Source organism: Rattus rattus, chromosome 5, assembly GCF_011064425.1.
Source record: "Rattus rattus isolate New Zealand chromosome 5, Rrattus_CSIRO_v1, whole genome shotgun sequence".
NCBI classification, from domain to species: domain Eukaryota; kingdom Metazoa; phylum Chordata; class Mammalia; order Rodentia; family Muridae; genus Rattus; species Rattus rattus.
This window is the reverse complement of record NC_046158.1, coordinates 132500639-132527409: the sequence shown is the minus strand read 5'-3', so window position 1 is coordinate 132527409 and position 26771 is coordinate 132500639. Positions and strand designations below refer to the sequence as shown.

Genomic DNA, 26771 nt, shown 5'->3' with positions numbered 1-26771 from the left:
AGTTCCCTGTACTCACTCCCCAAAGGGAGCAATTAAAAAAGAGAGATATAAGGTATTTGTATATGGTATATGAGAGTTAAAAAGTAAAAAGAACAATAGCAAAGTCAATGCAAGAATAAAGAGAGTCAATAATTTGAAAGTATAACAACATGATAAAGGGGGCTGGAGAGATGGCTCAGTGGTTAAGAGCACTGACTGCTCTTCCAGAGGTCCTGAGTTCAATTCCCAGCAACCATATGGTGGCTCACAACCATCTGTAATGGGATCCGATGCCCTCTTCTGGTGTGTCTGAAGACAGTGACAGTGTAAATAAATTAAATCTTAAAAACAAAAACCACGATAAAGGGGTTGGAAATAAGGGTCAATGGTCAAGTGTATACTGCTTGTGCAGGGCACCTTGGTTCAGTTCCTAGCACCCGTGCTTGGTGCCTCACACCTGCCAGTAACTCCAGCTCCAAGGAAACATTATCTTCTGGTTTCTGTGGGCACCCCCGACACAGATACACATTAATAAAAATAAATCTTACAACACACAACACACACACACACACACACACACACACACACACCATTGAAAACACTACCCACTTGTAGCCTAAATGGCCACAAATTTATAAGCGCAGAAGACATCTTCAAGACAGCTGACTCTATGCTTGCCCACTTTGCAATCTTATTGGGCATGGACCGTCATTCTCTTTGTTCTAAGAAAAAGAATTGAAACCTTTTTAAGACATGGGGAAAAAATACAAGGCACAGACGTAAGAGAAAAATTTGCAAAGCATCTATCTGATAGAAGACTTCTATTGTGAAAACCTAAAAATCAGACCCCCCAACCCCCAAAAAGGTAGACGATTTGAACAAACCAAAGAAGGTGCGTGGCCTGGTGCTGCACACCTTTAATCCTGGGCTTAACGCAAGCAGACACAGGTGAATCTCTGTGAGTTTGGGACAGCCTGGTCTACAGAAGCCAGAGTCATTTCAAGAAAACCAAAAAAAAAAAAAAAAAAAAAGACAAAAAGGGATGTGGATGATGGATGACTAACCCCAGTCACTCTGTCATAATATACAAGACACACGAGTCTAAGGTAGCTAATCAAAAACCGTTCTTTGGATTTCTATACTGAAATCCTATCCCAAATACATACAGTGACATAGGAAGGAAGGGATTTCTACACTGAAATCCTATCCCAAATACATACAGTGACATAGGAAGGAAGCTGTGTCTCTCCTTTTCTGGGCAGGTCAAGTTGGATAAAGCAAGTCTACAGCATTTGTGCTGCACCTTCCTGCTTCCCTTATTAGGAAGAAGGTTGAAAATGGGACAGAATGAAGCCAGAGGATCACAGCTGAGGGTGAAGGTGTCATTTGCATCTCTGAGGCCAGCCAGGCCTAAGTTAAGCCTACATTATGAACCAATCCTATCCATTTAGGACCTTACCCTAGGGGTTTTACTATGTAGCTCTAGGTGGCCATAAACTCTACAGAGATCTACCCAACACTGCCTCCCAAGTTCTGGGATGCTTGACTCTAAATTTCTATTGCTTTGAAAGCATCCTACTTGACAGAGTGTAGCAAATGCAGACCCTCAAACCAGGTTTCATGTTTATGTGCATCCTACCTATTTGCTATTTCCCCGTTTATTCAGAGGGGCAAATGCTTGACTCCACACAGAGGGCTAAGCAGTAGCTTACAGTAGGCGCAAAGTAGCAAAGGCCTGAATTCTACAGCACCCAGGTGGGACACTGAGCTGCCTATCTGGTAAAATGGTCATACTTCAGTCTCCATACCCTTGCATGTGAGTCAAGACATAACAGGACAATGGCATTTTATTTACAATTGGACCAGAAAAAGGCATACAGGCATTTTTTTAATTAAAAATAATGATGATGATTTAAAAAGTCAGAAAAATTGACAATGTTTGAACCTTTCCCCCACCCCTCCCCGACAATGAGAACCTTGGGGGTTGAGGTGCAGGATTTGAATGAACAAGTAACTCCCAATCACTCTCCACTCTCGGGCTCCCATTTCTCTAGCCTGATTCTTGGTGGATGCCACTCAGTGCTTCGAAGTCACTGTGAGGCAAGATTGAAAGGTGCACTGATTTGACTGCTGATGGCAGCGGGGCCCCTGGAGTGGGGGCAGTGAGGGTAGGGTGTGTTCCCAGCATAAGCAGCATCCTGAGCTTTGTCTCCTGGCAGGTTCCCAAAGTACTGGAACAAGGGCCAGTGGCTGTTATTGACCCCTACACCCAAGGTGGGTTTGGTCTCTTGCTACTTAAGAGCAAAGTCTATGATCTGCACAGGCTTTGCAGGGGCTCGGGTAGGGCTGAGAAGCCTCTTTCCACCTTGGGGAGACTGGCTTCTTGTCTCTTCCTAGGAACTGGGAAAGGAGCAACCCAACTTACCTTCCATTTTCCTTCTCAGAGAAGTTTTCTGGGTGTCCCCAAGAGAACTTGCATGGGAGGAAGAGGGGATGGGTCTGGCTAAAAGAACCGAGAAAAATGCTGGGGCCAAGGCCATGAGGAAGAGAGAGATCTGAAGACTCTAGACCTGAAAGTGAGGGAAGAAGGGGTCCACCATCACCCTTTAGAAAGAGCGGCGCCCCTGAGGGAAAGACTGGGGAACAACCTTGAGGGTGAGCACCCTAGTCTAGCGGCTTTGGCCACCTCTTCCCATACACACATGGGCATTGGCTCTGGAAACACTCGGCCCTGGCCCAGGGCTTCTTGGCACGAGAACAGTCACTGCAGGCCTCATTTCTTCCTTGGTGGTCGCAAACTCTGGATGCTTTGATGAGGGGATCCTGCTGTCCCAGGGAACCAGGACATGTTCTTGGAGTGACCAAGTGTTCCCAGTCAAAACGATGACCAAAGGCCTGGCTGGCAGCCTTGTTTTGGGCAGCAGAGGGCAGGCTGGGGAAGAGAATGGGGGAGGGGCTGGCAGGGCTTGGTTGGCACTGAGGTTACTGTCTGGGCTGCAGCTGTGTTGTTGTGGCATCAGTGGCGAGGATGGGCAATGAGAGTTGGAGCCCTCACTGCAGCCCTGGTGTTTCCTCTCTTCCAGTTAGTAGTAGGGTAGCCAACAACTCTGAGGAGCTGATGGGGACAGTGATCAAAACCCCACACTTATCCATCCTGAATCTCCACGTTTAAAAACAAAACAAAAGAAAGAAAAAAAAAAAACAAAAAACAAGCCAAAACCAAAAAACAACAAAACCCCAACCCAAACCAAAAGAGCCTGAATTAACAGGTCAGAAAGCTCCTGCTGAAGGCGACTCTTAGCTCAAGAAAAACAACCACAGAAAAATGTTTCCCTACAGACTGAATGAGATGAAGGAATGGAAGGGTTATCTACAGGCCCTCCTGCCCCCCATGCAGCCTGGGGAGTCTAGGAACACTGTGCCAGGAGTTACATTCCAAATGAGCAGGAGTTATTTTATTTTGTGTGCCTGCAGTTCCCCACGCAGGGTGGCTTCCTGTCCGAGGATCCAGTGGGCCTAGTGTTGGTTCACCCACTCAGTCTATCTTCACAGCAGCATAGATCTTGCGGACAAACATGTAGGCTGCATAGAAGCCGATGGTCCCTGTGAGCAGCCAGAAGGACAGGACCATGAGGGTGGTGTAGCCAAAGTAGAGGAGAGAAGGGATGAACTCCACGATGTCCAGCTGGGCCAAGGCAGAGAGAAGGGAGACGGATGGTTAATGGCAGGCAGCTGTGTGCTGTGGCAAACTGCACGCCCTGCTGGACAGTCTTATGTCAACTTGACACAAGCTGGAGTCGTCACTTGAGAAAATGCCCCCACGAGACCCAGCTGTGGCACTCTTCCATGGCCTCTTGATCAGCTCCTACCTCCTGGCTCCTGCCCTGTCTGAGTTCCTGTGCTGACTTCCTTCAATGATGGCACTATGATGTTGCTTTTGGCCATGTTGTTTATAACCACAGCGATAGATAAGTAACTAAGATAGGCGCCCCATCCCAAACCTCGTGAAACTGACAACTGACAAGGTGAAAGGGCTCACAGCAGAAGGCTAACTAGGACCAGAGTACTGCCTTGGGCGTCAGGTAGAATGAACACAGCTGCCCCACTCCCTGGTCCCTTGTCCCAAAACAGCACCACAGTCCTCCTGGACAGCTGGAGCAGCAGCAGAGTCTGGAGGGAAGAGCAGGTGTGAGGAGACTCTCAAGGCCTCAAGCTTAAAAACTATGGTAGCTTCATCAGTTTGCCTCAGTCTACAGTCCTTGGTCCCTGAGGATGCTGGATGTGTCTCCACTAGCTCACAATGCTTGTTATGTTGGAGCACACTGACCTCCTTAGTGAGGAGGTAGACATGAAAGAGATCAGTGGTGTGACGTCAGGTAGTTGAAGAGAATACAGCTTGCTGGCAACTTGATATAGGCTGAGTGCACTGGCCCTGAGAGGGGCCTGTCCTAGGGGCTCATGGGCAGATACTGAGTCACAAAATACAAGCCCAGAAAAAAAAAAATTAAAAAAAAAAAAAAAAAAAAAGCAAATATAGGTCCCTGTCCAAGGTCTTCTAAAGTGTGAAGGCCATGGTTGTAGGCAGCCCTCAAATGGTCCTGCCATCTTTCATGTACACATTTTTTATGACTGTAGATGGGGTGAAGGAGGTAAGAGGGGAAAGGAACAAGACAGTCATCAAACCAGGAAGGGAATTAGCAAAAAGGAAGGGCTGATGGGGTCCTTCCTGAGTTCAGGCCAGCTAAAGACATCATTTATCAAAGACCCTTGGAGTAGGCTGGTTGGATTTTCCACAGAGGGTATATGAGGCTGGTGGAGAAGGGCAAGAAGCTATGAGATCTCGAACTTGTGTTTGCCCAGCACTGGTCCCAGCTTCCCTCTGCCTGTCAGGTGTTTTGGCAAATATTCGAATCACCTTGTGCCTTATTGGCACCACCATTCCTAATACAGAACTCAAGCTAGTCCATCAGAGCACAGTACCCTATGGGACCCAGTAAGCAAAGAGAGAGGCGTGTGTCCACAGTAGAGCCTCAGAGGTCTTCTCTGGAAGCAAAATACAATGGCAGAAGAAACTATTGAGGTTTCAGTGCTATGGACACAGAAAGTGGACACACCAAGGCTGCCAGTGGCCCCCTTCTACTCTGTGGAAAGATCCTACCTACAGACAGAAGCCAGAACAATATCCACAGAGCTAGGGTGTGGGCAGAGCTCTGACAACTTCAGATGCCGGACCTAACAGAGTCTGAAGTTAAGACTCCCACTTCCTAAACCATGCAGCTGCATCAGCCAAAGGATTCTTTTTGCTTCAGTAAGTTACCCCATGGACACAAAAGTTCTGATTTAAATAGGCTACTGAGGTGGAAGAGTCTCGGAATGAGGCCGAGATGCAGGGTCCACAGGGGCAGGCTGAGCTGTGAAACCGAGAGCTTCACGATGTCAGGAGCTGTCCAGTTAGAGAACAGGAGTGTTGGAAGGAAGATCTGCTACTGGGTCAGCAAACCTTGTCTGAAGGGCCACAAAGATTTTTATTCTCCCCTCCGTTTTATAGTTTTATAGTTTATGTGGTTTACAACGACTCAACTGTCACTGCAGTGTGAAAGCAGCCAGAAGACATGTGAATGAGTGTGCATAGCTGTGTTGCAATAAACTGTTCTTTCAAGAGCAGTCTACCAGCCTGTGACCCAGGTTGCTGGGCTCTGAAGCAGAAGTGCTCATCTGCTGGGACTGCAGAAGCTCCTGGGCGGAGCCCTGCAGCAGACCATCTGGGGATCTTTCTACAACCCGGTATTTTGGGGAAACTTGGGCATTCCAAGTTTCACCCACTAGACCTACAGCTCTTATTTACAAACACACCCTGGCTGCAGGCAGAGGACTGCTTTCCTTTGGGCTTCAGAGATAGCAAAGCATGGGAAATCTCCACTGTTGGAGGTTAGGACTCACCAAAGCCTCCCTGAACTCCTCTAACTGGCCCATCCTGTTTGCCCTAGTTGCTAAGCCAGAACAAGACTCCTGTTGATTACTAACCCACGCTTAACCTGTGTGAGCTCATGCCACAAGCAGGCCCCCAAGCACAAATCTAGCCCTGGCTCATTCTCTCTTCACCAGGCACAATTGAGGAAGAGAAGGGGCCCTAGAGACACAGTGAATAGTCTACCTTTGTCTCTGGATATGTGCACTTGTGTGTGCATCCAAATGTGTGTGCGCATGGGTGTGAAGTCAGAGGTATAAATATTGGGTGTCTTCATCAATCACTTTCTACTTTATTTTTGAGACAGGGCGTCTCAAACCCTGGAACTCACCAGACTAGACAGGCTGCCCGAAAACACTAGAGCCTGCCTCCACCTCAGCCCTGGGTCTACAGCAGCTGCTGTTTTTTATGTGGGTCTTGGGGCATCAAGCTCAGGATGTCAAGCTAACTCACAAGTACCTTAGATGGAGCCAGTTCCCCAGCCTGATTTTATCTGCTTATTCCTTTCAACTGTTTTCACTTTCATGTTACTGTCCTCCTCCTGTGTATGGAGGGAGTACTGTATTACCAGCTTTATTTCTGAGTAGAAGCATTTAGATAACTCTCTGCCTTTAAGATGTATAGGGAACAGAGGAAGCCCCAACAGAGTGACATGGAGCCATGCTGAGGACTCCATCGCCAGGCTCAAGAGGAATGGCAAAGCTCTCCTCAGGAGCCTAAGTGTTTACGAATGATTGATCAGAGTGTGCAAAGACTGGTAACTGCAGCGTCCTCTTCCAACCTTCGACTGCTTGCCTACATAGACCTTTCACTAAGACTAGCCAATCCCTCCCCTGCTACAGCTATAATAAACCCACAGAGATTCTGGGTTGCCAGTGACAGTAGATTGTGCCTGATCCCAGCTTTCCTGTATGTGTGTCTGTCCTCCTCATTTTATCTCTACCCCAAGCCGGGGTTCCAGTGCATACATCACCAGCAGAGATGGCCATCGTCAACTCCTCCAGACTCAGCCTTCCAGTGCTGAGACTACAAGGCCATATTGCCTTTCTGTTTCTGCACAGAGCATTCTCACTGTTATTCAGACTGAAGGCTTGTTCCCAAACATACAACTAAAGGGGTCTGGTCATCTCCAGTTTGGATGTAAAAGCACAAGCCAGACACTTGCTTTCCTATCAAAAACCTCCTCCTCCCCTGCCAACCTGCCCCAGAGAGGGTTAAGAGGATCTCAAGGCAGGTAGTACCTTGTTAACAAAATAAAAGATGGCATAAACCAGGACGTAGAATGCAGATCCCCCTGAGACAAGGAAATTCCTCCACCACCAGCGGTAATCCTAAGGAGCAAAGAAAGGAAGGGTCATGGTAGGATCTGCGATATTTTTCCACAAGTCTCATGGTCAACAGAGGGGTTCAAGACTTTAGGTAAGAAGTGTCCCATGTGGATAAGGAATGGTTTATAGCTTCACTGTGATGACAGTCCCACATCTGGATTTATTTCTAAAAAAACCACAGAATCCCAGATTAAAATGGGTAAATTTTACTGCTTATAAATCATATCTCAATTTTTTTAAAAGATTAATAAAAAATAGTAACAAGTAAGTTTGCTTGAGCACATACTTCTCATAGGTAAGGGTGACTGAGTAGCCTCCACACTATTCTCCCAGTGGAAGAGCTGGATTTCAGCCCTGGCTGGTGGCCTATCCATTGCCTACCTGGGCCTCTATCCACTCTGTAAGAGCTAATTCCCACAGGGGAGCCAAGACAACCATCTGTACCTGCCAACTGGAGTTTCCTGATGTGGGTCTGACACTGACAGATCACAGCCATGCTGTGATGTGGGCATCATCGGTTCCAGGGTAGAGTGGAAAATGGCTTGGGCAGGGGATCAAGACGGCCTGAGGCGGCATCCCTCATGGGGTAGCCACCCTCTCCCCAGAGCCCCATGAAGATGGTCGTGTTGGCTGTGTCCTATGCCACCCGCTCCGCTCACCTCTGCACACAGTTGGAAGTACACCATGACGATGCTGATCTGTGAACAGGATACCACCAGGATGATGAAAACAAGGAATAGGAAACCGAAGAGGTAATAGAACTGGTTCTCCCAGATTGCCTGTGGGCACAGAGATGGCTTCAGGGGCCTGCTCACCTCATCGCCTACTTACAACACCTCCGCCTGGGCTCCACTCCCACCTGGATCAATACAGCAGCTGCCACCTGTGAGGGCAGCTGGCCCCACACCACATGCATGCTGCAGTGTTCTTCAGGCTTCATAACCTCGACCCTTTTATTTTAAAGAAGAGATTTATTTATTTATCTATTTATTTATTTGTTTATTTATTTATTTATATGGGTGTTTTGCCTACATGTACGCATGCACACCAGAAGAAGGTATTGGGGCTATAGTTATAGATGGTAGTGACCTGCCACGTGGATGCTGGGAATTGAACTCAGGTTCTCTAGAAGAACAGCCAGTGAGTGTTCTTAACCACTGAGCCATCTCATCAGCCCCTCGTGACCCTTATTTATTGAAAAAAATTTTCATATAATGTATTTTGATGTTTCCCCCTCCCCATTCCTCCCACCCATTTGCCTACCCACTTAATTTTATGTTCTTCTTGTCTCTTTGAAGAAAGATAAAACAAAAACGTAAATAATAACCAAAAAACCCCCAAGAAATCACTCCCCACAAAGAAACCAATTAAAAAAAATAAAATAAATTCCAAACAAAGCAAAATGAGACAGAAGTCTACAAAACTACAATTCAGCTTGTTCTGTGTTGGCCAAATACTCCTAACCTTAACCTTCCTTTTCTTTTTTTTTTCAAGACAGAGTTTCTCTGTGTAACCCTAGCTTTTTGGAGCTGTCAATCAAACCGGCCTGAAAGTGCTACCTGCCTCTCTCTGCCTCCCAAGTGCTGGGGCTGAGAGTAAAAGCAGGCACAACCACACCTGGTCCTTGCCTTTCCTTTTTATTAAAAAAAGATTTACTTATTATTTTTTTTTAAAGATTTATTTATTTATTTTATGTACAGCATTCTGTCTGCATATGTGACTGCAGGCCAGAAGAGGGCACCAGATCTCATTACAGATGGTTGTGAGCCACCATGTGGTTGCTGGGAATTGAACTCAGGACCTCTGGAAGAGCAGTCGGCACTCTTAACCGCTGAGCCATCTCTCCAGCCCAGATTTACTTATTTTATATATGTGAGTACACTGCTGCTGCTCTCTTCAGACACACCAGAAGAGGGCATCAGATCCCATTACAGATGCCTTTGAGCCACCATGTGGTTGCTGGGAATTGAACTCAGGACCTCTGGCAGAGCAGTCAGTGCCCTTAACCACTGAGCCAGCTCTTCAGCCCCCTTGCCTTTCTTTTTTTTTTTTTTTTTTTCGGAGCTGAGGACTGAACCCAGGGCCTTGCGCTTGCTAGGCAAGCACTCTACCACTGAGCTAAATCCCCAACCCCCCCCTTGCCTTTCTTTAAAAAAAAAAAAAGTTTATAAAATTATTTTGTATGTATGAATGTTTTGCTAGGTGTGTCTGTACAACATGTGTACCTGGTGCTCAGAGGCCAGAGAGGGTTTCCATGTACTGAGCCCTTCCCATGCATCAGCCCCACATGCACCGCACATCTTGATTACCTCTTAGGACTGCCCTGACAGACAGGACCATTAATGGACTTAAGAGCGAAGAAAGGGAGGGAGGGGATGGGATAGGGTGTTTCTAGAGGGGAAACTGGGAAAGGGGTAACAGTTGAAATGTAAATAAAGAAAATATCCAGTAAAAAGAAGCTTAGAAAGTTTCAACGTATAAAATAGACAAAGTCCATGGGAAACACATGGAGGAATGTCTTTCTAAGCCTCTCTGTAAGAGATGCAGTCTTTCTACTCCATCGAATGCAGACAGAACTCAAAGGAATGAAGCAACACACAGCAGTAGATGAGTGTTGGGAAGGCAGCAGGGTCACGTGATAAACCTGCTGCTGCTGACTGAGCTGACGTTCCCTTTCCACTTTAACATGTACAGAGATGCTTCATTAAATAACCACATTTATTTTTGGTAAAAAAAAAAAAAAAAGAGTGAAGAAAGGGGCTCCTGCAATTTCACAGACAGCAAGAAGCAGAGCCTAAATGAGGGCAAGCGAGCAGGCTGGTGTGGGAAGGGGAGGGGTCTCGGTACTCACACTGAAGATGAAGAACAGCTCAATGAACATGGCACCAAAGGGCAGGATCCCAGCCATGAGGATGCTGCGGCAGAGAAGGAGTGTTAATAGTGTGGAGCGCCTGGCCACGGGAAGGCCCCTGCTCTCTCCTAGGCATCACTACAGAGAAGGCCTGCCCACATGGTGGTAGGTCTATAGTTTGTCAAAACTCTCTTCAGTTCACAGATGGGAACTCTGGTACAATAGCCAGGGAGCATCTTTCCCCCTCCCCGGCTGGCTTCCAACTCAGAGAGTCCCCTGTCACTGTCTCTGGAATTAAAGGTATGCACTACCACTGCCCAGCTCCATTTTTTACTTTTTTAAAGATTTATTTATGTATATGAGTACACTGTAGCTACATTCAGACACATCCAACCGCATTACAGATGGCTGTGACCACCATGTGGTTGGTGGGAACTGAACTCAGGACCTCTGGAAGAGCAGTCAGTGCTCTTAACCGCTGAGCCATCTCTCCAGCCCCCAACCCCCTTTTTTTCTTTTCTTTTTTTTCGGAGCTGGGGACTGAACCCAGGGCTTTGCGCTTGCTAGGCAAGCGCTCTACCACTGAGCTAAATCCCCAACCCCTCCCTTTTTTTCTTAAGACAATTATTCCATGTGGGTTTGGTTGGAGACTGACCCTAGGGTAGTGTGCACCTTAGGTAAGTAAGTGTTCTGCACTGGGCTATATCCCCAGCTTGAGCTAAGGTCTTAACCTCTGCCGCCTCCCAGCCCTCGCTCGGCTCCCTGACCTAGTCTTTAGGCAGACGTCAGGTCTGCAGCATCTATCTTCAGTGGGACACAAGGCTGAGCTTGTAGCCCTCTGGTAGTGTAACTGCTGCAGCCACAGAGCAGAATGATCGCAGCACCATTCTGAGAAGGGAACCTCTTCACATTCTCCTAAGGAGATGGCCTAGGGGAGGACTGACGCTGCCCACCCCGGAAGTCTGTTTACCTCTTTCAAGACTCACCCCACAAATCGGTTCATGTACCACCGTTGCTCAGGGATCTGCCGGGGAATCTGGTTTGTGCGCACAGGGTTGTCATATGGCTGCTTGCGGAAGCCGAAATAGTAGCCTAAGTAGACAAGGGGCAGGGAGATCCCGAACCACATACACAGCAACGCCACCAGGGTGGGAAAGGGTACCTGTGGACACAATGTTGTTGAGCTCCTTTAGGTCTTGATACCTAGAACAGAAGCCATGCAAGGAGTAGTAGTGGGGATAGGAAGCTCTGGGATCCCCAGGAGAAGCCATGTGCACAGCAGGGCCACTGTGGCGGGGAATGTCCTGCCAACTTTTCTGCAGCTGGGATCCTAGCCTGAATCTCTGGAGGCCAATAATTTCCGTGGGGAGAGCTGAGGGCGCATGAGGCATGTGAGCTTCCAGTGAAGACGAACCCTTAGCATCCCAGGAACCTATGCTCCGGGGAGGAAGTGGAACCGAGACTCCCAAGGAATCATGAAGGTGCCATCAGGTAAGGCCACTACATGAGGTCTGCTGAGTGAAGAGAATGAGGGAGAGGGCAAAACTGCTAGAGTTTGGTTAAAATGAAACATCACAACATTCTTCCGAGTAGAGAAAAGCAGGGCATGGGTCTGGAGTTATAAAAGACCCCCATTTTAGTAAAATCCATTTTTTAGACAAGGCCTTATGTAACCTAGGTGGTTGGCCTTGAACCTACTATATAGCCAAGGATGACCTTGGACTCCTGACCCTCTTGCCTCCACCTCCTGGGTGCTGGGATCAGGGAGGCATCCACTACCACAGTAAGTTCGGAAAGGGCTGCAGCTGGAACTCAGGGTTTCTAGCATGCTAGGCTAGCACTCTGCTGAGGTACACCCTAGGCTCCCAAATTCAGTGTGTGTTTGTGTATGTGTCTGGAAAGGCCTACAAGTTAAAAGTACTTCCTTAGATGGGGAATGGGGGTTAGAACTGATATTTTTCATCTTCCTCATCATCATCTGTAAGTCATTTTCTATAAGGCTTGTACAAAAATCAGTATGTTAACAACTTATTAATGTGGGAGGGTAAACTTGTCCCAGCCACTGTAGAAACCAGTACTTGAGTATGTATGCAAAGAACTTCAAGTCAGCACACTACAAAGATACTGGCACATCCACTTTTATTGCTGCACTGGTCACAACAGCCAGGAAATGAAGATAAAGAAAATGAAACACCAACGATCTGCAGGAAATGGATGGAACTAGAAACTATTATGCTAAAATAAGCCAGACTGAAAGACAAATACTGCATGTTTTCTCGTATACATAGAACCTATATTAAACATTTCTGTGTGTATCTATATTTATATATGTGTATATGTAAACTCATGAAACTAGAATGAGATCATTAGAAGAAAGGAAGAGATCTTCATGTAGGGGAAAGAGGGTAATGGAATACGTGTGGTAAGAAAGCAGAAGTTAGGAGTTTGCTGGGGGAAGGAGGGGAGCAGCCAGAGCAGGGAGGGGACAAGGAAGAGAACAATGAGTAAGGGACACGAGTGTGAACAAAGTGTAGCGATACGTAATGTAAAGTGCCATAATACAATGTACTACTCTGTATGCCCACCTAAAAATTAATAAGAAAGAGAGGATGTTAAATGTTTAGGACAGTATTACAATAAACATCATTTGTAGTAAATTTTAAGTCATATACTCTCATTTTAAACCTCTCTGTTGAAGGAAAAAGATTGAAAGAGTACATATTAAAAACCTCCTCAGTATTTTCCTCTGGATGGCTCCCTCCACTGTTTCATTTCCCATTGTCTCTGTGCGTTTTAGAAAGCCCACCTTAAACACCGGGGGTGGTGTGGGGTGGGGTGGTGTGGGTTGGTGTGGGGTGGGGTGGGGTGGTGTGGTGTGGTGTGGTGTGGGGTCGGGTGGTGAGGTGTGGTGTGGTGTGGTGTGGTGTGGTGTGGTGTGGTGTGGTGTGGTGTGGTGGAGTGTCCCTACGCTGCTGGGAAGAAGCAGCCTACATTCATATCCAGAGTCCTTAGTAGACACCTAACAAGCACCTGTCCCACTTCTGCAGTCCTGAGAACCGACCAAGGGCCCATATCCCACACTCCCTCCGTCACAAGAGTCTGGCACTTCATTCAGAGTCCTGAGGAGCTGCTGGCAACCTCAAGGCATGGGGCTAATGGGAACTCCACTCTGGGGTGTTCTGACAGGGTGCTGAGAAGGTGAGCCCTCTGACCTTATTCTTGACCAGAATATCAGGCAGCTCTTGCTTGGTTGAAACATGGGGGATCCCCCAATTGGCCCCTGGAGTGTAGAAACCTCCCTTTAGAGAAGTGATCTGGCCAGCTGTTTCCAAGTCTGCAGAAAGGCCAGGGCTGGGGCACAGGCAGATGATGGATGGGCAATGCTGGGGAAACCCCAGCCAACCTCCAACCCCTAGAGCTGGGAACAGAACTTTGGGGACTCAGAAAACGGAAGGGAACAAGGGAAACAGGAAGTGTCCTTAGGGAATACTGAGCAGCTCTCCTTGCTGGAGAGGGGTTGGACAGCAGAGAAGGCACCTACCGCTCCTGATGAGTGCTTTCCCCAGATGAAGCAATTCAACACAAAGCAGATGCCAAAAACCACGCCAGGATACAGTGTCGCTGTCTGGGAGCAAGAGGAACAGGTTGGGGAGCTGCATCCAGGGTTCCTACGTGGTCCTTGCAGAGTTCACAGAGAAGAGGACCAGAGGCTTCTTTTGTGGTTTCATCATAAGCACAGTTTCTTTTCTGACCCCACATAAGACAGGCTCCTTTTCTATTAGACTTTGTAGAGCCCTGAAATTGCCTTTCCTCGCCCTTATCCCATTTCCTAATTACAGATGGTGCTCAACTTAGAAAGGGTCTCCTTGGGACCTTCTGAATTGGCGATGTACTGACAGAGGCTTTCTGCAGCAACCACACTAAATTTGGTATGTTAGATGCACATTCATCTCGACTCTATCAACTGAGATGTAATCTCACGGAGACAAGAAGCACAACATACAGCTTTGCTGCCTGATCAATGTCCCCAATACACTCTACATCCTGCACTCTGTGGTATTCTCGTCATACAACACAGTAGCTATTCAATAAGTATTTGCTTCATAAATAAATAAAACTATTAGGGAAAAGATGTGTGTCTGGGCTCCAACGCCAAACTGCCTAAAATAGTGGTCCAGTGTCAGTAGTATCTTAAGGATGGCAACTATGGGCTCTATTCTCGTTTCACCTCACCCTCACTACATGCAGGGTTAGAAGAGACCCTACTAAAAGATGAGGGCCTCTCTGGACAAGTTTATCAGGGGTAGAGCAGAGTTCAGAATCCAGACAGCCTGCCTCCAAAGCCCACTCTTAATCTCATGCAATATAAGCTAGTCAGTCTAGACACAGAAAACCTAGGCCCCAGGCTTACACTTGCGTTTCATCCTACGTTTCATGCCTGGAGATCTAGGCATCCAGGTGGGTCACTAAGCACAAAGACCAAGGCCCAACCTAACACTCAAACTCTGCATTAATTTCTTCTTTGGCTCACTGTTGCTCCATCCAATAGCTAGTCACTACTCCTGTGTGTTCTTGTCTTTGGGCCCCCATGTGGGTCATCCACATCCTTGGTATGAGTGTATCGGGGCTATACACTGCAGAGTGGTGCACCCATCTCCACTGGAGAGATGGGAATCACAAGTTGAGAGGGCTGTTTCTGATTTTCCATCAAGAAAAGCCAAGTCAAGACTAGGATATAGCCAGGCATGGTGGTGCATGCCTTTAATCCCAGAACTCAGGAGGCAGAGGCAGGCGAATCAATGTGAGCTCCAGGCCAGATTGGTCTACAAAGTGAGTTCCAGGATATAGAAACCCTGTCACAAAACAAACAAAACAAAACAAACAAAACCCCTAAAACCTAGGATCTCAGAAATTTCAGAACTTGTGCTACCTAAAATCTTCTTTAGGCCCAGTTCAAATGCCAAGATGCCTTTTCTTTTTGTATCTTTCCATCCTGATGTGTAGCAGAAAATTTCTCATCTTCCTTTCTGGCTGAAACTTACAGTCTGGGCACCACATCTAATACTGGGACCAGAAAGAAGAAAAAGCTCCTAGGAGAACCCCAGCCCTGCACTGCCCCATTTCTATGGACTTTTCCACCTCCAAAACGTGTCTTCACTCTGACTGGCATGTCAGCTAGCTGTGACACAAGCCCAGCCTCTCTCACTGGTAGGCAATTCTCTCTAGTCTGTTGGGTATGGTGTTCTCTTGGGAGGCTGCTGTCACCCTGAATCTGCTATTCTCTTGCTTCTCACTAGACAATGCAAGCTACAAGTTGTCCAAGTTCAGCCTCCATATCACTCTGCGGATGGGGCATCTGCAGTACTGAGGTCCTTTTCGAAGCTTAAGGGAGCCCAGCCCCCTCTGCTCCATCATCACGTTGCTTAGTTACTAGCTTAAAAATCCATGTCGGGGCCTGCTATGCTCCTGAGTGGTGTAGGAAGGATGTCTCAGGTCCCAACGACAGCTAGGAGGAAGAGGAGGAAGAAGAGGAGGAGACTTACACAGAAGGCTCCTTTCTTCCACCGATGGCCCTTTAGAGTTCTGTAAAGGCGGCCAGCAGAAAATCCACCAAATACCCTGTTGTAGGAAAAGGCAGAACCCACAGTGAGGAGTGCTGTAAGTGTGTGAGGCGGGTGTGCCATCCCGGGAGCACTCTCATGCACCTACCCCATGAACATGAAGAGGAAGCAGGCTGTGGTCATGAGCGCTCCCCGGCTGGAGGGCGACAGCATCCCAAGCATGGCCACAACTACAGAGGGACAGAGGGCAGGGTCAGGGATTTGTCAGGCCTGAAGCTTCTGATGGGCAGACACACAGGCTGCTAGACAAATGGGGCTACAAGAGATTCCCTTCCTTTCTGGCCTTTGTAGCAGCACAGCTCTCTACAAGACTGGGCTATAGCTCAGGTTTGGGGGTTGGTAGCTCGGTCTTGGCAGCCTGAACTTTCACCGTACCTTCTTGTCCCCAGATTCTTATCCCTAGAGCCCATGGAAAGAACTACACAACAGTGAGAGCACTCTGAACACTGCACACTGAATCTAACTTGACCCTGTAGGATGGAAGTTAGCTTCTCCATTCACAGACAAGGAAACTGAACCCAACAGGGCTAGGTGGCTATCAGGTCGCAAGGTTGAAAGGCTGAGGGTGAGAGGTAAATTTAGGCAGACTGACTCCAGGCCTGTGTATATATATATTAGTGAGCTTATGTCCCTGATTAATGAAAAGTCCTGCTGTCTGCACAGGCAGACAAAGTGACTGTTCATCTTAGCTTGGGCTACAGATATGACCCAGCCTTGAAGGGGATGAGTCCTGAGCTAGCCCTGATGCTGACAGTGATTCTGGAATGGCTGCTTACTCAGAGGGCAGAGAGGATAGCCTCATAGTGCTGATGTGTCCTTCCCTGACGAAGTACTCATGATGGTTCTTATGTGAAGAAAGCTGAAAAATACCCGAGGGAGTCACTACTGCCGGGGCTTGGGGTACCTGCCCAGAATGCTTGGGGATAAGCCTGTCCTTTTGCTTAAGTCACAGAGAGGTGGTTATGCCTTTGACTGCCATACCCAGCCCACACACCCACTCACAGATGACAATCAGGATCATGCAGAAGAGCTGAATGCCTGAGCCTAGCAGAGAGCTGAGGATCATGGGATACTGGGGCGGCCTGAAGACGTCACCATGCACAAGCTTCCACCCAGACTCCTCCATAGTGTCTTCCTGTAGCAAAAGGCAGAGAGAAGGAGGTTTGTGAGGACAGAGAGGCTCCTGCAGGAAACACCCCTGTAGACCCTGGCTACCCCATCAAGTCAGCACCACCTTGAGATAAGCTACCTGGACAAGGGAGGCCAAGCACAGCATGCTTGTAGCTGCAGGAAAAGTAATCTCCCTAATCCCATAAAACTGGAGAATGGGAAACAGTAGACACTAGCACAGTAAATGTTAACTTAGTAGTCCTTGGGTTCTGAAGCAATTTATTTTTTCCTGATTATAAATATGCATTTACTTGTCTAAAAAAAGGTATGTCATAAAACTCAAAGGAATTTAAAGAAACAACGTGTTTAGTATATATAAAAAAATTAAAAGCAGAGAAAAGGCCACATGTATGCCTTCAGTCTTAACACTCAAGAGGGTAAGGCAGAAGAACTGAGAGTTCAAGGTTAACCTGGGCAGCATGACAAAGACTTTTTTTTTTTTTTTTTTTTTTTGGTTCTTTTTTTTCGGAGCTGGGGACCGAACCCAGGGCCCTTGCGCTTCCCTGAGCAAGGCAAGCGCTCTACCACTGAGCTAAATCCCCAACCCGACAAAGACTTTTTTACATGACAGAAAACTGGAAAAAATAAAATGACCTATATACTTAAATGTTTCTACATCGACATAAAAAGATACCACTGTTCTCTTTAGTCTTTTACCTGTTTATTCATGTAATGTTTTAAAAAACAGTGTCTCACAGAGTACCTTGTTATTTTCAAGTGACGTATGATTTTTGAACATTAAGAACACAGGTGTATAATAACCATCTTTTTTGTTGTTTTTTTTTTTTGACACAGGGTCTTACTTTGTATAAAACTCACTAAAGAGATCAGGCTGGCCTGGAACTCACAGAGATTTGTCTGCCTCTGCCTGTGCCTCCTGAGTGCTGGAATTAAAGGTAGGAGCCACCATGATGGGCTCACAGATTAATCCTGCTAATAATTAGTACTATATATGTTTCTGTGTATGTACGTGTGGAGTTCAGAGGTCGACATCAGGTGTCTTCCTCAACTGCTTTCCACCTTATGTTTTTGACACAAGGCCCTTCTTTGAGTCCCAGGAACTCCTCCACATCTGTCACTTCAGCACTGGGGTTATAAACGCATGCAGCCACCCCTAGCTTTACATGGGCACTAGGAATCCAAATTTGAAAGACCCTGTTTCAGAAGAGAAAAGAAAAATCTGTGCTACTTACCTGTTCCAACACCACTTTCTTATGACAATTTGAATATGAATTTGTGTGGCAGGGGGTAGGGGTGGGGTATTTCCTGAAGTGTAAGTGTGTGTGTGAGAGAGAGAGAAACCAGGCATGTTGGTATATCAAAATATCATATAATTATTGGCTATGTATAGTTAGTTTCTCATCTGTAAATATAAGAAATGTTCAATTTCAATACATAAGAAATTAGGATTTTTTTTAAGTTCTTTTTGTTTTTTGGTGGTGGTGGTGATGGTGATTTTGGTTTTTTTTGGATCCTGGTAGGCCTAAAATTCACTCATGTATCAGGTTGACTTTGAACTCATACAGCTCTGCCCGCCTCTGCCTCCCAGGAAACAAGAGGGATAAGTACTCATGCTGAGCCTTGCTATGGAGGTGAGTTATCTCAAACCTCCCCTGCCTCACCCTGCTGAGTGCTAAGATCACAGGTGTGTGATATCATGCCTAGCGCTAGTTTTAAATTTAATTTTTTAAACAGATTGCATTTATTTATTTATTTATTTGCATGCATAATACTATGAGGTAGAGGTCAGAGGAGTCTGTGGGAGTCAATTCTTTACTCCCACCATGTGGGGCTCAGGGATCAAACTCGGTTTTAATGCTTGGTGGCAAGCAGCCTTACCCTGATGCACCATTTAAGAAACTCTTCTTTAGAAATGTTACATAATAAATTAACCAAGTTTTTTTTCTTTTTTTCTGTGATTTCTTTCAAACTCCTATCACTTTGAGGAATAAAGAATATTTCTTTTTCTTTTCAATGCCTTTGAGATTTACTGTGATTTCTCTCATACATGTGTGCATGTGCCCGCCCCAGCCAAGACCTCGTACAATGTCATCCTCCTTGTTGTAGTTGGCGATGTCCTTCCGCAGCGTCCGGATGATGATCATGCTGAGGATGCCTGCAAAGGACAGGGTTGGCAGGCTGAGCAGGGCTAACAGAGTGGGCTAGCCCACGCTCTGTTCCACAGCGCCTGGGCACGAGGCCACTCAAATCCCTCCCACATAAGCAGAGCTCTACTCCAGCTGAGCAGGGTTATGTAGAGAAGGCAGCTGCTGGGATGGGAGAGATGGCCGCAGGCTGATGCTTTTTGTGTCAGGGAGGAGAGTCCCATGCCATTCCTATTACGGGCAATGCCCTGAAAAACTGCCTTCCACCCATGTACCAAGACTCACAGGGGCACCTTTACCTCCCACTGTCCCTCAGCAGTTCCGAGATACCACCATCACTCTGCCTCACTTATCCTCTCTCCCTCTAGAAAATGGGCTCATGACCCTGAGCTCACTCTGTGCTTGTAGACTTATTCCTGAGCTGAGGACTGGCATTAGTGAAGTCTGGATGGCAGTGAATAAGCAGGAGCCAGTGCTATTTTTGCCCCTCACAACATGGAAGCAATCATCCTCACTCTACCTCTGTCTGGAGCCTCTCCACCCGGCTTCCTGCCCAGCTGGTGTCAGAGCAGGACCATGATCCTGGAGGCTGCTGAATGAATGAATCAGTGACTGTGCACAGACAAACCTATCTGCTCTTCCCTAGCAAACTCACCAGAACAAAGACAAATTCTTGCTCGTTTCTGTACATAGGAAGATGGTGCAGGGCCATGGGGACTGCTTCTGACCACACACGGCCCCGACAACACTCTAGAAATACCCTGTAAGTAACATGATGCCTCAGACTCCCAGCCCCACCTTCAATTCTCAGAGGTCTCACCTGACAGGAAGAAGACCACCACGACAGAGTTAATGATGGAAAACCAGTGGATCTGCACATCACTCATGGTTAGGTAAGTGTCCCATCGAGAGGCCCATTTGATGTCACTTTCCTGGCAGGCATGAATGAGGAGGCAGAGTCAGGTCTCCTGTTGCACATAGGATCCCAGCCCAGAGCAAGCCCTCCTCCCCTGGCCAGAGCAGGCGTTCTGTCTCACCTCCCAGTGCACAGAGTAGGTGAAGTACAGCTGATTCTCCTTAGTGGGGTCAATTTCTTGGGGTAAGGAGTTGGCACCCTCGGGTAGGGTACATGAGCTCTTCTCGTCTGTTTTGAGGTCTGTGAGAGACAGAGACCCAGCCTGCTCTCACAGTGACCAGTGCAACTCCCCCAGGCAGGGCTACTCTCAAGGGTCTCGGGGTTGACCTGCCTTCAGGGTTGAGTAGGAGCTGGGAGCAGAGAAGGTGACGGTGGCTCTTACAGCTCTATCAACACTCACCTGGCTTTCCCAAGGGCCTTAGGGAATAGAAAGTTATGAACATGGGGGAGGGGAAGAGAGAAGGATCTGAGTCTAATTCCCTCCATCCAAAAAGCAGCTGGCTCTCTACATTCAACCCACACATCCATGGACTCCTCACCATTCAATCAGGCAACATGCCCAACAGTAGCTGGCTCCTTCCCCCTGCTTGTCACTCAGGCTTCTTTATTATGGTAGTAACCAACCACTCCGATGCCTTCCCCCTTCACTCACTTGTCACGTCGTCTAACATACGATAAACATATGCTAGGGAAACCAGCATATAGTAAACACCAACCAGGCTGAGCACCACGCTGGCCAGAGAAGAACAGAGTGCAATCGTGAAGAGCCACAGAGAGTGTAAGAACCTCTAACCCTCGTCTGTAAATGCTGAGCTGTGCTTGGGACATACCCAGGAGGGGCGGGATGGTACCTACACTCAGTTTTCATAATTTAGGACAGCTGCAAGGGGAAAGTCATGGGCAACAATTTTTTCAGTAAACCAAAAAAAATCACCAGTGTGGACAAAAGGCGGTGATGATCCACGTCTGTGATCCCAGAGACCGGCTGGAGACAGCTCAGTTAGAGCACTCGCCTAGGGTGTCGGGCTGAGAACTGACTCACTCCTAGCACATGAAAAGGCAGAAACAAGGGCATCCACGCATTCCACGCAGTGTGGGCCACGTGTGAGACTCTGTTTTCAGATGGAAACAAACGGCAGGATGTGGTGGAGCATGACTCTAATCCCAGCACTCCAGAGGTATAGGGACACAGAACTTTGTGAGTTCCAGGACAGCCAGGCCTATTTACAGGTACCAAGTCTCAAAAACAAACAGAAAGAAAAAAGGAAGGAAGGAAAAGAAGAGGAGGAAGAGGAGGAGGAGGAAGAGGAAGAAGAGGAGGAAGATGAGGAAGAGGAGGAGGAATAAGAAGAGGATGATGAGGAGAAAGTAAAATTTCATCAAATCCTATGTGCCCCATCAAGACTGGGCTGGGTCCTAATATTCCTGGCCTACTGTTGACTCTAGGCAATTTCAGTCTGGCCAATCATCACCCACATAGAGGGAGACAAAGTAACCCTCAATCTGCTTCTCAATGGCTTTGCCTGTATTCTCATCCCTTGTTCTTCACCAGACTGGCTGGCTCTTGGGAAAAGGCTCAACAAAGCCTCAACTTACTATCTGGTCTTGGCCAAGTCACTAACGTCTTGAGCCTCTTGACTTCTCATCTATGTCACCTCTCATCTCCTGGAGCTGCTCGGAGGTGGTGGGTCCCCATGGAATCCAGCCCACAGGACAGTAGGTGCAACTGTCCCTCACTCCCGGCCTGCTCTGCTGGGGTACAGCAGCCTTCTTGGAATGAACCTATGTGCCATACTTGGGCCTTCCGGCCAGTAAAAAGGTAAGAATGTGAGAAGATCTACGTGTGGAAGCCCAGGCCCATCCAGCCCTGACCCTCTGCTGATACCTCCCCACTCACCCTCCAGCCTGATGCTCTGGGGAATCACCTCGAAGCGGACGACTCGGTATGTGTGCTCCTGATCCTCTTCTGTGTCCTCCCGGTGGTAATAAAGGATGAACGAGAGGTGATTGTGCAGGTAGATCTAAAACAGAGCAACTGAGAATCAGAAAGCAATAGGAGCCCCAAACCAGAATGTACCCAGGGAGCCCACCCAAGCACTAGATCTTTCTCTATCCAGTGTTGCCTGGCTGTATCAGCCTTCTGCAAGCATGGCTCTGCTCATATTACTCTCCTGCTCAGATACTCCCTATGGCTTAGGGGGGCTTATCAAATAAAACCCGAGTTCCCTTGGCCTGGCTGTCACTGTCTTTTTTTTTTTTTTTTTTTTTTTTTTTTTTAATTTTAAAGACAGCATACAAATAATGGTTTCATTACAGCAATTTCATTCATATTCTGTTCGTCTTGCTTATGTGGGCTCTCCAAGGCCCTCCGTTTCACAAGCAGTCCTAACCTGCATCTTTGACATAATATCACGACAACTGGGATGCTATCCTTCCTCTGAGTCTCTCAGCCCAGCTCTTTCTCTAAGTGCCCTCCTTCCTCCATGAGATCTCAATGCACAACAGCTCCCTGGCTAGGGGAAGGCAACCACCAGTTCTCTCCAAATTAGGACAAGGCCTCAGAGGACAGGGACTATGCCACAAAGGCATTTCAGCTTTGTATTCCCTGGGAAAAATCAGATAAAGAGGACACAGTTGCAGCCTATGTCATTAACAGTTTACTTCAGGAGTTGTGTCATGAATTGTTCACAGACTGATTTTCAAAACCACACAGGCAAGCATCAGTACTTTGCTGGCAGACACTGAAACACGGGACCAAACACACTCACATCACCAGTGGAAGCAGGATTGAGCTCAGGAAGCCTATGGCTGATCATCATGTGGTCTTCTCTCCTACACACTTTAAGCTCTAGGTTCCTTTGCTAGTTTTTTTTTTTTTTTTTTTTTCCGGGAGCTGGGGATCGAACCCAGGGCCTTGCGCCTTCCTAGGCAAGCACTCTACCTCTGAGCTAAATCCCCAACATGCTAGTTTAATCTTATAGAAACAGAACCTAACGTTCTAGAGGCTCTAACCTTCACATCCTTGTAGTTTATCCTGGCGCCAGTTGAAAGCCACAGAATTTTTACAGGCTATCTATATGAGATTCTGGTAGAAATGTGCCATGGCTGACCCCATCTTTTTAAAAACAGTCTTTCATTTATGTGTGTGCGTACACATGTCACAGCAGATGTGGTGGTCAGAGGACACCTTGTGAACCAGTTCTCTCTTCCTGCCTCCTAGGTACTTGGGGATTGAACTCAAGTCATCAGGCTTGGGAGCAAGCACTGTATTTGCTGTCTGCTATCTCACTAGCCTGCTAACCCCATTTTTTCCCCTGTGTTGCTAGCCAAGAGCTGAATGTTTTCCCATTCTCTGTGACTCCAAGTATTTATAGCTTGAGAGGTACGCCTACCCAGACCTCCAAGCACACCAGATACTCTACCTTGTTGACATCCGTGAAGCCAAGTCTGTAGCCATGTTCAAACTGCACGTCTTTTTCTTTCTTCTTGTCATCACTGTCACGGTTGCTGGAGTAGAGCTCCAGCCGGGTGGCCACAGGCAGGTTGTCAGCAATGCTAGAAACCCAAGGCCTCATTTAGACTCTCAGAACTACACTCCCACCAGACCCGCCCTGAGCTGAGCTGAAGGCCAGCCAGGGAGAAGCAGTAACTTACAGGTGAACATAGTACTCTTCTGTGATTCGCTCGGCCACCAGCCGGCTCTGTTCCACTGTCAAGGTTACTGGCTTGTTGGACTGGCCGCACAGAACTTCACACTTCTTCTCACTGTTCATGAGAACCTGGAAAGGGGTGTTGACAATCCGGTCCCCTCTCAGCACCTCTCCTGCCATAAGAGAGACAGATGGAGCTCAGAGCTTCAGCCCTGTGGTGGCTGAGGACAGCAGTCAAAGGCTGCACATAGCAGGACAAAATGGAGCTCCAAGGACGTCAGCAGTGCCACAGCCAAGCAGTCAGGTTCTATATCCCACCTCCCTCCCTATTCTGGGTTCTGTTGCTGGTAGATGCCCCACATCTTCCCAGGCCTATGCTCCTGGCTTCAAGCCTTTCTGCCCTCTCCCTTTCTTTGGATAACCCTTCCTGACCCTGTAACTGCAGACAGGTAAAGTCTTCCCTGTGCCTGCTGGAACCCCTCATGAACTTCTTTGCTCTCAGAACCAAGATCAAGTTGTACGCCATCCAACCTAAGGCCAGCCCCAACCCATCTCTTACCCACCTCCCAAGGTCACCCAGGTCACTCCCGAGCACTCTGCTTTGCCACACCCAGGTAATCTCAAAGCCGCCATCCCCAAGCAACTTTTTGTCTCTGTCTAAACTGATCTCCATCTCTCTGCCTAGTTAACACTGCCCCTCATGGGCTGGAGAGATGGCTCAGTGGTTAAGAGTACCCGACTGCTCTTCCAGAGGTCCTGAGTTCAATTCCCAGCAACCACATGGTGGCTCACAACCATCTGTAATGGGATCTGATGCCCTCTTCTGGTGTGTCTGAAGACAGCTGCAGTGTACTCATATATAATAAATGAATAAATCTTTAAAAAAAAAACAAACACTGCCCCTCATTTTGCTGCCACTTCAAGCACTCCTAGCTTAGTGAGAATTCCCTAGATCTACTCCCCATCACAGCCAGTTTCACTTGGCTGATTATTTAATCAGTCTGTTTTCACACTAGAACTTAAGGTCTATTCAACACTGTATCTTCAGGCCTGGCATCAAGCCAGTTCCCAGTGTGTCCTGGTGAATGAATGAGCAAGTGAGCAGATAAGGCAGTGAACGTATCAAGCAGAGCCACTGGCATATGTTGGGTCAAGCACATGTGGAGGTGGCAGTCCCGCCTGTTCTGCTGTCCTGGTGTGTCTCCTTCAGCTTGCCCCAGTTTCATATCACTGCTGTTACTAATGAGCAGCTCAGAGTGAGAACACAGTGGGGTTAGCTGATGCTTCCCTGCTGCTCAGTGCCTGTGAGTGTAACTTTTGGCATCAGGTTTCTGGAGGAAATTGGCATGGGGAATTAAGTAGTAAGTTTTGGCTCAGAGAGCTCTCTGACAGTAGGGGAGTCAGACCTACACATACTAACACACCACAAAGTAACGTCATTGACATAAAAGAGCTGTACAGAAACAGGAAGGAGGTCAGCCTGGCTGCAGAGGTGAAGCCAATGATGTAAATGGTGTTCTCTGTTGCCGGCCTACTCTCACTTGTGAGTGGATTAACTCCTCAGTTCTCGGTGTATCTGTAAGGAGAACACAACTGCTACCTCATTTTCTGGAGGAGGAAATTGAGTCTCAGTGAAGTAATGTCCCAGGACTAAGCTTATAAATGTCAGGCAGGGTACAGAAGCAGGCAGCCAGGAGTCAGAATATTCTGTTCACTATACAGTGCTGTCTCTGTACAGAGGCAGGGGCAAGCTCTAGGCTGACAGGGTCAACCAAGGTTACTTGGGTGGCAACTTTGAGATTACCTGTAAGGTGGGATGGCAAAGCAGAGTGCTTGGGAGTGACTTGGGTAAGCTGGGAAGATGGGTAAGAGATGGGTTGGGGCTGGCCTTAGGGTGGTTCACACCCATGATCTTTGTGAGGAGTTCCAACAGGGATGGAGAAGACATTACCCATCTGTAGTTATAGAAAGATCACTCTGACTGTTCTTCTGCGAAGAATAAAAGAAGCTGGCTGGAATGATGGCACCAGTCCTGAAGTAAGTGAGAACAAACACAGAAAGAGAGTCTGTGAGGAAGCTGCCATCACAGCACAGATTCAAGAGCACAAGGAAGGAGTAGTGCATGCTGGGATGATGCTCAGGTTCTCATGACCAAGTTCTGTGAGTTATTGAAAGAAAAGGTCAGGCAGTTGGATGCTATGACTTGTTGGTAGATTAAGTGCAAAGTGGCAGAGCCACAAACTACCATATTAGAGGCAGCATGTAGCCATGCAAGGTAGCAGCTGTAGTAGGTGATGTCTTGAGTCTAGGATAGGCCATCCAGGAGAGGAAAAAAAAGAGAGAGTGAGGAGGGTGAAGGCCTCTACCCCTCAGCTGATATCAAATGCCTGACAGTGCACTTGAGCCTGCAAGTCTAGGATCAATTGTGAATGGAGAGTGAGAACATCAACAAGACATCTGCACAGCTGATGGCTGAAATAGCATTTTATAGACAAACAGAACTAGAGACAGTAGCTTGCCATGATGCCCTGGGTAAGCTCTTTCCTTACACCATGTCTTACTGTTCATTTCTTTGCAGGTCAATAAGGAGCTGATTCCAAGAGAGGAGAAATTGCAAGTGAGGTTGTGACTCTTAAACTCTGGACGTTGAGTTAAGAAAGAAGATGTCAGCAGATGGTACAGGCACACGCCTTTAACCCAACAGTGGGGAGGCACAGACAGTTGAATCTCTGAATTCAAGGTCAGCCTGGTCTATAGTGAGTTCCAGCAGGACAGCCAGGACTACACAAAGAAATCGTGTCTTCAAAAATCACCAAAAATAAAAAGGAAAACAGGAAGATATTCTGGTCTAGCGTGGCTCATCCCCCCCTCACCCCCGCCAAGATGAGACAGAGTCTCACTATGTTTCCTTGTCTGACCTAGAACTTACTTTGTAGACCAGGCTGGCCTTGAACTTCTAGAGATCCACTTGTCTCTGCCTTTGGAGTGCTGCAGCTAAAGGCCTGGGCCATCATGCCTGGCTAAGTCTCCTTGTTTTTTTTTTTTGGAGATACTATGTACCCAGGTTGGCTTCACTCCCAAGCTCAAGCTGTTTTGCTGAGCTCTCAAGCAGCAGGCCTGTGTCACCTCCTCTTAAGAATGAGCCAGAAGTCATGATGTGACTCATTTTTGCTAATAAAACAA

At 47.4% G+C, this 26771-nt stretch overlaps 1 protein-coding gene across 2 annotated transcripts in view; it reads right to left on the bottom strand.

The window, feature by feature from the left end:
- Positions 1-1808: 1808 nt before the first annotated feature.
- Positions 1809-26771, bottom strand: part of Tm9sf4 (transmembrane 9 superfamily member 4) — a 47690-nt gene continuing 22727 nt past the window's right edge. For both annotated transcript variants that reach the window (XM_032904464.1, XM_032904465.1), the window contains exons 4-18: positions 23593-23761; positions 23361-23493; positions 21836-21959; positions 20060-20178; positions 19843-19954; positions 18963-19033; positions 16750-16882; positions 15836-15917; positions 15670-15745; positions 13668-13751; positions 11113-11288; positions 10127-10190; positions 7935-8054; positions 7189-7278; positions 1809-3664 (exon numbers count right to left, since the gene is read on the bottom strand). In XM_032904464.1, coding sequence (XP_032760355.1) covers positions 3515-3664; positions 7189-7278; positions 7935-8054; positions 10127-10190; positions 11113-11288; positions 13668-13751; positions 15670-15745; positions 15836-15917; positions 16750-16882; positions 18963-19033; positions 19843-19954; positions 20060-20178; positions 21836-21959; positions 23361-23493; positions 23593-23761 — 1703 coding nt within the window. In that variant the 3' untranslated portion in view covers positions 1809-3514. The remainder of the gene's footprint in view (positions 3665-7188; positions 7279-7934; positions 8055-10126; positions 10191-11112; positions 11289-13667; positions 13752-15669; positions 15746-15835; positions 15918-16749; positions 16883-18962; positions 19034-19842; positions 19955-20059; positions 20179-21835; positions 21960-23360; positions 23494-23592; positions 23762-26771) is intronic.